This window comes from Mustela nivalis (genome assembly GCF_964662115.1).
Source record: "Mustela nivalis genome assembly, chromosome: 12".
Taxonomy (NCBI): Eukaryota; Metazoa; Chordata; class Mammalia; order Carnivora; family Mustelidae; genus Mustela; species Mustela nivalis.
The window spans coordinates 73,489,747-73,501,762 of NC_139031.1; the positions used below are offsets into that span (position 1 = coordinate 73,489,747).

A 12,016-nucleotide genomic window follows, 5' to 3' on the forward strand; every position below is an offset into this window, starting at 1 on the left:
GTGAACTATTACTTTTAATATAAAAAAAGTTATCAAAATATATATGTAAAATGCTTTTTTTTTTAAAGGGAAATTCCACGGGCCCCAAATCTACTGTGTTTCATCTTGAGAGTTTTGTATAATTCCATGCATAGGTAGAGAAAGTCCTAACAATTTGAATAACAATATTGATGGGCAATGTTTCCCTCTAGTGGCCATTGGCTTCAAAGTCAAGGAGCTAGGTCTGAAAAACCGTTCTGACTGTATTAAGTTCAGGAGAAGAGCAACAGATAGTCCCACCAGCTAGACAAAGAAGGGTTTTTGAGGTTAAAGAAGCCTATTGTGCAATGAAATGTTATATTAACATCATAAATGTTGCCCTTTTGCTAAAAATGATATTTAATGGGATAAACCTAAACTTAATCTTTAGTGTAGTAGGTGTTTCAGAGAGTCGTATTTGAGATAATAAGGGGCAGCAGAATGGGGACTTGTAACTGTTCCCCATGTTCTTTCGCTCAGGTCTTTTTTTCAATCCTGGTTGGAGCCTTCAGCGTTGGGCAGGCTGCTCCGTGCATTGACGCTTTTGCCAACGCAAGAGGAGCAGCCTACACGATCTTCAACATCATTGATAGTGTGAGTCATTTATTTTCTCCATGGCAAAAAATTCTTTGAGGCTCACATACTTAATTCTGCCTTTAGATGAAAAATCATGTGAAAATAAGGGACCTTTTCTTAGTAATGAGTGGAACAAAGTGCCTCTTCTTAATGTTTCTAAAGGTTCATCTTGAAATGATAGAACACTGATCTCATTTTGGAAAAGAACCTCTGCACCAATGTGTGATTACTAAAGTCCAGAGCAAAGATGTTTGCTTTTCTGAGTTTTTTCTTCTCTGCTCTTGCATCTTTACCCACTGAGCCACCCAGGTTCCCCCTGCTCTTGCATCTTGTAACTGGGCTAGGAATATTATGATTTCTATACAGAGAATGAGCAGGTGGAAGAATTATTGGCGAGACCCGTAATGACAGTATGATATTTTGCTGCGGGTTGCCCCCTTCGAAGAAAAAAATCATTGCATGACTCATATGACTTTGAATCAACTATGCTGAATGCATGTAGTGAAGTAAAGAAAATCGTTTTCACATATTGAAGCATGTCCCTGCATTACACAGATAAAATCCAGAAGAGGTGCCTGAAATGTGGTCATGTAATCCAAGCAGATCCTCTGGCTTCATTGACCCAAGTCAGGAGAAACTTGCTCAGCTTCTGATTGTATTTACAGTTTACGTTTCTCCTAAATAACTTGGCCTTAACCACGTCTTCACAACCCAAATCCATCCCATTTGCTGTTCAAGAATAAGCTCATTTTCGTTAAATGCTGGAATATCTGGCTTTATGTCTTGTTATCTGACTTGTAGAAGCCTGCATATCTGACCATTTAGAAAATGTATGGGGATAGGCCAAAAACTTAAAGAGAGGCATTATAAGAAATGAAATTAATATACTCCTATGTATCAGAAAGTGTCTGATTTTTGCCAAGGAATATTTTCTTGCACACACACACACATGCACACATAGTCTACAACTAGGTTCTGTCTCTTGGGAAGGAAGTTGTGCCTTTCCAACTCCTTTTTTTGGAAATTGCTTAGTCATATTCCTTAAAAGTGCAGTTGTTTGTCCTATGATGGAATAGTCATTGAGTTTTGTTTTATTTAGAATCCTAAAATTGACAGTTTTTCAGAGAGAGGACACAAACCCAACAGCATCAAAGGGAACTTGGAGTTCATTGATGTTCATTTTTCTTATCCAGCTCGAGCTGATGTCAAGGTACCGTAAGTGATATTTGTAAGAATTCCTAACTCAGATTGATTGCTTACTCATCATAAAGAATCTACAGTCTCTATTGTTTTGATATTTACATACTTTTTCCTTTTGGGGTTTTATTCCTTTATGTGATAATTTTTTCAAAATTCAAACCGAATCAAATTAGTCCCCTTTTAGGATTTAGTTGTGATTGTGTTCTTCTCTTTGCCCTCACAGATCTTGAAGGGCCTCAACCTGACGGTGGAGAGTGGGCAGACGGTGGCGCTGGTCGGGAACAGCGGCTGCGGGAAAAGCACGACAGTGCAGCTGATACAGAGGCTCTATGACCCTGATGAGGGTAGGGTAAGTGGGAAGACACGTTCTCAAAGTGGCCAGCAGGGTACCAATTAGCCCTTTGAAAGTGTTTTTTCAGTAGCAAATTTGCATGTGAATCCAATTCTGGCAAAAGGCTATAGAATTGCAATCCATCTAGATAATGCATTCAAACATGGGGAAGGATTAGAAAAATATTCAAGATGATAAAAGCCTGGACGCCTGGGTGACTCAGTGGGTTAAGCCTCTGCCTTTGGCTCTGGTCAGGGTCTCAAGGTCCTGGGATCGAGCTCCCCACAACCCTGGCCCCCCCACCCCTACCCCCCCCACCCCCTACCCCCCCACCCCTGTATCTGGCTCTCTGCTCAGCAGGGAGCCCGCTTCTCTGCCTGCCTCTCTACCTGCCTTTCTGCCTACTTGTGATCTCTATCAAATAAATAAATAAAATTAAAAAAAAAAAAGATGATAAAAGCCGAAGAGGCTAGATAACACTCTGTTCTGTTCTAAGTAAGCCTTTCATAACTCACTAACTCAACGGGAAAACAGTCACCCAGGCCACTGAGACTGTTATTTTCAAGAATTTTTTTTTTTTATTGGGTTTGCTAAAAAATATTCCACATAGCAATTTTTGAGAAACTGATACTCAAGGTCACAAGAAATCTCAGGACAATAATTAAATTCATCAAAGATGGCTGAGCTTTTTAAATGCTGGGATATCTGAAGGGGAAAGTGGGGTAGTCTCTTCAAAAACTTCTGGGGACTTGTGAGACATTAAGAGTCTAGAGTAGATTTTTTTTTCCTTTCAAAAACTTTCTTGGGGCGCCTGGGTGGCTCAGTGGGTTAAGCCGCTGCCTTCGGCTCAGGTCATGATCTCAGGGTCCTGGGATCGAGTCCCGCATCGGGCTCTCTGCTCAGCGGGGAGCCTGCTTCCCTCTCTCTCTCTGCCTGCCTCTCCATCTACTTGTGATTTCTCTCTGTCAAATAAATAAATAAAATCTTTAAAAAATATATATATATATAAAAAAAAAAAAAAAAAAAACTTTCTTATGAGGTGCCTGGGTGGCTCAGTCAGTTAAGCATCTGAATCTTGATCTTAGGGTTGTGAGATCAAGCCCCACATTGGGCTCCACACTAGGCACGTAGTCTACCTAAAAAATAAATAAGTACGATTAAAAAAAAACTTTCTTATAAATTGAAACTTAAAAGTTGCAAGCAGGAAACACATACAGTCTTCACCCTGATTTACTAATTGTTCATATTTTGACCCACTTACTTTATTGTCTTCTCTCTCTATCCACATATATAATAAATACACATGCACACACACACACACACAAGGGCATATTTTTTTCTGAACCTTTGAGACTAAGGTAAGGACATTATGCCCCTTAACCCTTACATACTGCAAAGTACATTTTCTAGGAAGAAGGACATTCTCTTACGTAACCACAAAACAATTATCAAAAACCGTAAACTTAATTTTAATACAATACCAGCCCACAGTATAGATTCGGATTTCCTCAGTTGATACAACTGAGGACAACTTTAGGACATTGAGTTTACCTGATACTAAAATATCTTATGAATCAACAATTATGAAAACAGAAGATTACAAGGTATAAAGAAAAACAAGGAAAAAAAAAGACTTTAAAAGGCATTGAGATAGAACAGAGTTTTTTGGAATGAATACAGAGTTCTAGGGTACATGAATTATTTATTTATTTAACTTAATAAAATACACGTTTTTGAAAAAATATGATATTATCAGGGGAAATATAATCCTATCCCCATTTACTAAAGCAAACTCTAGGTTGGTTCAAGTATAAACATTTTTCTTTATTTTTAAAAAAGAACTTAGTAAGATACTAACCATTAAGAATACACATTTGAAAATATCTTCTTTTTAAAATTATTATTGGAGTAGGAGCGCCTGGCTGACTCAGCTGTTGGAACTTGTGACTCTTGATCTCAGGGTTGTGAGTTCAAGCTCCACATTGGGCATAGAGCCCAGCTAAAATTTAATAAAAAAGTTTTTTAATGTTGACTAATTGAATTTAAATTATAAAGAAGAAAATTTCAAATTTTCAAAAAAATTTCAAATTTCAAATTTTTCAAAAAGAAAATAATTATTGGAGTAATATTTTTTAAATATACATGTCAACATGGAAAAAAGTCTTCAGAAATTCTCTAACTCAGAGGTATGCACTGTTCACATCATGATTTAGCAATTTTCTTACTAAAATATTAAAAGAAATGTCCAGTGGTGCAATTTATTTATTTAATTTTTCCTTAAACTTTTATTTAATTAAACATAATAAAACATAAAAATCTTTAGAGAATAAATACGTATCTGTAAAATTTTTCAAGAAACGTTCAGCCTCATTTATAAATATATACAAAACCAAGCAAATGTAAGGCACCAGTTTGCATTTATTAATTAGAAAGAAACAAATTAAAATGATAAAACCCAGAGCTAGTAAATTGCAAAAAAGCAGATACATTTACATATTTTTGCTGACACTCTAAATTGTTAAACTCTTTTTAGAGTGTTGTCTATTCAGCCTTTATCCAACAAATAATAAATGCCCAACATAGCCCAGTCATTGTACAGGTAAGCAACTGTTATCAGAGAAATAAAAAGAAATCTTACTCTTCAGCCTGGTAACTCTACTTCTACAATGATTGTCTTTCTGTGTTCTTTGAAAGAAGTCAAGTACCTAGCAGGTGGGAAATGCTAAAATAAATTATGGTATAGTCCATCTGGTAAAACATCATTATGCCATCAAAATGATAATGTAGACTATGTAGGTAAATGGATACTTTATTCAAATTTAAATAGTGATAAGCAAAAAATAATAGTATGCCAAAAATATATAACCTTCTATCGCTTATAGGGAATAATCCATCCATGAAAAATCTGTATGTGTAAGATCATAAATATGCTTTTTATTTTTATTCTCACTCATTGCTATTTGTTTGTAATTCTCATTTCTAACCACTTGGAGCCACAAAAATAAGTTAAATAAGTTAATAAGTTAAATGTTAAATGGCAGCCAAGACTTTTTGGATCAAATTAAAGAGTCTTGATGCTTTAGATGTCAGATGGTTTAAAATATTAAATGGAAATATTTCTTTCTTCCAGATTAATATTGATGGGCAGGATATTAGGACCTTTAATGTAAGATATCTCAGGGAGATAATTGGAGTGGTGAGTCAGGAGCCAGTGCTCTTTTCTACCACAATTGCTGAAAATATTCGTTATGGCCGTGGAAACGTCACCATGGATGAGATAAAGAAAGCTGTCAAAGAGGCCAACGCCTATGACTTTATCATGAAACTACCACAGGTAAAGGCTCTGTTAACATCCTTGCCCTTGAAATTTGAATTTGACTTTGTGCAAGCAAGTTCTTTCTTCAAAGTTTAAGCTATGAATGTTTAAGATGTAAGGCTGTTCAACCTTACTTAGGCAAGTCCCTTGCATTATTCAGTTGGAGGTATAAGGAGTACGGCCTAGTACAGGAATCCCATAAAATTCATACAGAGTATATGGTACTGGTTTTTTAGAATTCAATATTCATTGATTTTACTATAATTTGGGACTCATTACCATAGTCAAAAAGAAGCTCCATGTTGTCTTCATGAACTTCTAGACTCTATGGCCTTTTCTATTTAAACTACATGAGTTCCTCCCTGTTTTCCGTGCCGTAGAAATTCGACACCCTGGTTGGAGACAGAGGGGCCCAGCTCAGTGGCGGACAGAAGCAGAGGATCGCCATCGCTCGGGCCTTGGTTCGCAACCCCAAGATTCTCCTGCTGGACGAGGCCACGTCAGCCCTGGACACTGAAAGCGAAGCAGAGGTTCAGGCGGCCCTGGATAAGGTCAGTCAACCTGAAACGCCCAAAGGACCAGCCCACTGAAGGCTTTATTGGAAATTTTTGCCGATGCTTTGCGATTCTAGATTGAAAAACATAAATGTGAGAGCAAGTGAAGCTCTCTCCTGGGGCTTTATTGATTTCCCTTTTCTGTCACGTCACGTGGCAAAGAGAGGTAGGTGGCGCATTAACCGACTTGCTCTTACCAAAGCACACGGAGCTCCAATCAGGCGTATGCTGCGAGCCACTTGGTCATGAACTCCTTGCTCGGAGGCTCTTGCTTTGATCAAAAGCAGTCCTGTCAAAAAAAAAAAAAATAGTCATGTTAAAATGTCCAAAGAAAAATCTGGTTACCTAGACACCAGTCCAGATGAAAAAACAGCTCAAAATACTTACCTTATTCTGTAGAAAGGCAGTACCATTATCTTTATTCACGAAGGTGAAAGGAAGGCCAAAGGAAGTAAAATCCAGTTTGTGTGTTTATCTAGGCACATAAATCAGCAACACATTTTAAGGATGTTGAGCTTACATGCCCAGCTCTGGAATCTCTGAATCTCTCACAGTCATGTTTCAAAGCTGAAGCTTCCCAGGAAGAACCTTATGCTGTGACACTCTTGTGGTCACTGCTGATGTCATCTGTACTAAGGACCCAGGATAATAACCAGAGTCAGAGGACACCGTCTCAATGGGTCTCAAAAACATAAACACCACAAATATATTTGATTTGAGAATACTTAGTAATCAAATGTGCAACTGACTTCACAGCTTCTATCCAAACTACCTCTTGCGATTTTAGAGACAAGTTGTATGAATCTTATTTTCTCAGGAAAACTTACACCTGAATCCTAAGTAAACACTATAAGTGGTATAAACTGGGGTTAATCAGTGCTTCATGGTTTTTCAGATTAATATTTTGGCTTATTTTATATAATTTAATCTAATAATGATTAATGAGATGATAGTTATTCCTCACAAATTCTTGCACCAAATTATATGGCTTTCATGTATGTTAAGTCTCAGTATTAAGGAACCAATATATAAACACAGGAAACTGGCATTTGTTTGGTTAATCAGGCATGACTTAAAGTAGGAAATTATTTTTTAACTGCATAAATTAAAACATAATACTTAAATGAGCATTCATGTGTTGACATAGACTTTTTTGAAGATGTCAGAATAAGCAAGATATTTTGGGGGGAAAATGTCCCATTCATCCTTAAAGCTTAGGTCCCAATGCTTTCTAGGATACAAATATTCAATATAATAGCACTTTCTGTGCTAAAAGAACAGAAACAGAATTATTACACATGTTATTTTTTGTGATATGTATCCTATCAGAAAAATTGTAGTCTTACAAGTTTTAATTGATAGACAAGTTACTTCATGCAATTTTAGCAATTTGGGTTCTCTAAGATTATGACTCACTCCCCAGTTGATAAAATTTTAGGTTTTAAAAATAGCTGATGAATCACTTGTAATTTTTTTTTTTTTTTAAGTCCCAAGAAAAGCCATTAGCAGCTTGGGGAAGGGTTAAGAGCACAGGCTTTGGTGCTAGACTGGCCAAGGCTGGAGTCCTGGCTCTCTGTCCCTTTCTAGCTGCATGATCCTGGGTAAATTAACTGACCTGTCTCTAAGCCTGAGATCTTGCAGAAGTAACTGGGGAGAAGGGGGAAAATTATGATAAGATGGTTGTAAAGATTCAGTGAAATCTTTACAATGTAAGGTTGTAATCTTTACATGTAAAGTGAAATCTTTACATGTAAATAAACTAGCGCATACCTTGCACATTGGGAACTATGTGATAATGTGAGCTGGTGCTATTATTATGGTGACTGCCATTACTATGATTATTAACTATACTAACTGCAGAATTGGTTACCTATTGCTACATAACAAACCATCCCAAATTCAGGTGTTTTTTGTTTTTGTTTTGTTTTGTTTTTTTAAAGATTTTATTTATTTATTTGACAGAGAGAAATCACAAGTAGACGGAGAGGCAGGCAGAGAGAGAGAGAGAGGGAAGCAGGCTCCCTGCTGAGCAGGGACTCGATCCCAGGACCCTGAGATCATGACCTGAGCCGAAGGCAGTGGCCCAACCCACCCAGGAACATATGATATATTATTAATTTTTTAAAAATTAACATATGATGTATTATTTGATGATTCTGTGAATCATCAGTCTTACACACTTCACAGCACTCATCATAGACATACCCTCCCCAGTGTCCATCACGCAGCCACCCCATCCCTCCCCACCCTTCCCTCTAGTAACCCTCAGTTTGTTTCCTGAGATGAAGAGTCTCTTATGGTTTGTCTCCCTCCCGATCCCATCCTGTTTCATTTTTTCCTTCCCTACCCCTCAAATCTCCTACTCTGCCTCTCAAATACCCTCTAGTTCCACCCATGTCATTGCAAATGGCAAGATTTCATTTCTTTTGATGGCTGCATAGTATTCCGTTGTATGTATACAGCACACCTTCTTCATCCATTCATCTGTTAATGGACATCTAGGTTCTTTCCACAGTTTGGTTATTGTGGACATTGTTGCTATAAACATTCGGGTGCACGTGCCCCTTCAGATCACTACATTTGTATCTTTAGGGTAAATACCCAGTAGTGTGATTGCTGGGTCGTAGGGTAGCTCTATTTTTAACTTTTTGAGGAATCTCCATGTTGTTTTCCAGAGTGGTTGCACCAGCTTGCATTCCCACCAACATCCTCACCCGAATTCAGTCTTAAACCAATAATTCTGTGGATTGGCTGGGTGGATCTTTTGGAGTTTTCACCTGAACATATTGTTGCCTCTACCTGGAGGGTTGACTTAGCTGAAAGAGTCCAAGATGGCCTTACTCCCATGCAGGCTGTTGACTGGGCTTCTCATGTGGCTTTCCATTCTGGTACTTATACAATAGACTAGCCTGGCTGCCTTCTATGGCCTTCTCAGGACATTGTCCTGAGGCAGAAGCTAGAAGACGTCCATAGGCTTTGACTCCAGGACTCACACAGTGTCCCTTTCATCACATTCTGTTGGTCCCAGCAAGCCACAGTGCAGCCCAGACTGAAGGAGTGAGGAGACAGAGTCCACCACCTCTTGATGGGTGAGCTCTAAAGTGTCTGTGTCCATATTTAACCTTCCACAGAACACTCTCTTCCACAATCACTCACCCTTCTCCCACCTGCAAGATAAAGTCACCTCTTCCCAATACCCTCAAAATTTTCACACAGCTATGACATCAGGTTCAAAGTCCAGTACCTGAAGATCTGTATGGGTCCAGATATGGGTGGATTTTTCATGTTATGCTCATCTTGATCCAAGATTTGTGAACTCAAGAGACAAGTTGTCTTCCACACACACCCCCAACATGCAATGTTGATGCAAGAACAGGATAATAATAGTCACTCCCACTCAAAAATTAGAACAGGAAGCACATAGCAATTACCGGCCCCTAGTAATCGTGACGTGCAGTCAGGTGCATGTAGCCAGTTACCCCACTGCCCCAGGGAACGGGCTGGCTCCTTGATTAAGTTTCTGTCCCACCCCGAGCAGTGGAGTGGTCTCCTTGGCTTTGTGCTCTACCTTCTGGGCTCTTAGATCCTCTCTCTGAGAGATCTTTGCTTTGTGATAGAAATGGCCTGTGTCTGTAGCTGAATAACTTTCTCAGAATGCTTTCTACCCACAGAAATTTGGGATCTGCGGGCCTCTATGTTTTCGATTTTCTCAGTCTCCTTCAGTGCAGGCCAGTAGACACTCTTAAGGACTGTGAGCTTGCTTGGAATCCGACCGTGGCTCACTCAAGCCCCAAAACCTACATCTATAATTTTTTTTTTTCCAAAACGAATCTCTGCTTTGGACCGTGTGTGAAGCTGCCGTGAGAAAAACCTCTAGAGTCTCTGGAGCCCTTTTATGTAGCTGTGGACGTCTACCAGAATCTGCCTTAAATGTCTCAGAGATTTTAACAAAAAAAAAATCTTATACTCACACACTGATTGGATATTTGACTTCATTTCACTGGATGACTAACAATTCCCTCCCCAAGCAAGCAGGCGCTGGGTCTCCTGCGTTTCCTCTAGATTCGCCCTGCAAGCCAAACAGCTCCTTCTTAAGTTCCTGTAGCTTGTAACAAAGAGCCAGTGGAATCCCACTGGCATGTCAACATTCTATTCAGAGATCTCTAGAATCTTCTTGGCCAGATGTACAAGTGCAGTAGATAAAATACCCTTCTTTCAAGTGATAGCAGGACCCTTTCTTCTCCAGATACTCCAAGGCTGTATAATGCAGGTTACCCTCTTTCCAGGCTCCAGTAGCAACGTCCTTACTTTTCTTCCAGGCTTCTGAGATTTCTGCGTCAGCTGCTTTAAGTCAAAACTTAGGAAGACAGCTGGTGTTGTTCTTCTGTAGGTTTTCCTAGTCTCCCTTAGGCAGCTACTTTCAACTCAGGGTCCGCTGGGCTGGAACGTTCAAGATGGCCTCACTCTTGTGCCCAGCAGTTGGTAATGGCTGTTGCCTGAGGCTACTCAGTTCTGCCCATGAGGCTGCTCAGTTCTGCCCATGAGGCTTCTCATCTTCCAGTAGATTAAACAAGCTTCCTTTTACTGTGGTTTCAAGGTAGCAAATCTAAGGCCTCCTGAAGCCCGGATTCTAGAATTCTAGAAATTGCCAAGTGTCAATTACTTCACTTTTTTTCTTTTCTTTTTTTTTTTTTTTTTTGGTCAAAACAAGTCACAAGGCCTGCCCAGATTTGAGGAGATGGAGAAATAGACTTCACCTCTGGATGCAGTGTTTATGGCCGTGTTTAATGAACTGTGGTTGCTATGACTACTTTATATTCTACCTAATTGACTCCATGCTTTGCAAGATAAGCAAGCTGATCTATTTTGCAAACAATAAATAACATCTTTAAAAGGGAAATCCTTTATTACTGCACCTCCCTCAATGATCCTAATCGGTCACTTGGGCCAGTCATTCTAAGGTCCCAATGATATTTTAACAATGACAGGTTGACTTTGTAATTTATTATTTTCCCTCTGAGGAACATAAGGATATAGCATAAGGATATAAGAACATAAGGATATTATATCTATTGCTATTTGTCCCTGATTACCTATCCTGTAAGAATAATATTTTTCTTTTGTGAATTCTTTATACATTTATCAATACTTTGGCACCAATTTGTTGTAGTTATTTATTATATATATTTATTTATATGACTTCTCTCTCCTAGAAAGATTAAATCCTCTAAGAGGCAGAATTAATAAATTGTTCATGTTTATATTTCTTTTTTTTTTTTTTAAAGTAAGCTCTATGCCCAATGTGGGGCTTGAACTCAGGACTCTGAAATCGAGTCAGGTGCTCTACTGACTGAGCCAGCCAGGCGCCCCTATGCTTATATATTTTTAACACTTAATCAGCACCATGCTGATTATGCTTATGTAGATATGATTATGTAGATTCTACATAAGTTTTTACTGAATTATGCTCCAGCTCTTTGAAATAATACATGTGTATGTAAAAAAAAAAAAATTAAGGACTATATCAGCTGTTGACTCAAAGATAGCTACTATTTATCAAAACAAACAATAGGTTTTTCTATGTAAGATCTTAAAGAATACAAATGCAGATTTGTTATTATGGTTTTTAAATGAAAGTCAGTAGTCACAAGGTTTCATACCTACATGACTCTTCTACTCACAGTGTTACATACTGGAGGGGCAAGAGAAAAATTAAAATTAGCCTCCATGTGATTTTATCAAATGATTTCAAAGGTTTCATTTTATGTCCCCCGCTAGCCCCCCCCCCCGCCTCCTTTTCCCTCAGAAGTTCCAGAAAGCTAGTGGATTAATACTCCCTTTGTTTGGACCTGCCTTTTATCCCTGCATTTCCAACATTAGCAGAAGGTCTAAATTTCTTAACAGTTGGTGTCCTTGAATCGGGGATATTTACTTATCAATGTTTTTTCATCATTGGAACATCTGAAAGCTCTGCAAAAAAATCTCTTTGTGTCAAATCTCTACTCTGGCCAGAATTTCATG

General features: G+C 38.5%; 1 protein-coding gene across 5 annotated transcripts in view; it reads left to right on the top strand.

Moving 5' to 3' along the window:
• The window catches only part of ABCB4 (ATP binding cassette subfamily B member 4), a 65,308-nt gene that overhangs the window by 21,737 nt on the left and 31,555 nt on the right, over positions 1-12,016 (top strand). For 4 of the 5 annotated variants that reach the window (XM_082692373.1, XM_082692374.1, XM_082692375.1 and 1 more), the window contains 5 exons: positions 499-612; positions 1,694-1,804; positions 2,018-2,143; positions 5,256-5,459; positions 5,822-5,992. In XM_082692373.1, coding sequence (XP_082548499.1) covers positions 499-612; positions 1,694-1,804; positions 2,018-2,143; positions 5,256-5,459; positions 5,822-5,992 — 726 coding nt within the window. The remainder of the gene's footprint in view (positions 1-498; positions 613-1,693; positions 1,805-2,017; positions 2,144-5,255; positions 5,460-5,821; positions 5,993-12,016) is intronic. The other variant, XM_082692372.1, reaches the window with a different exon arrangement.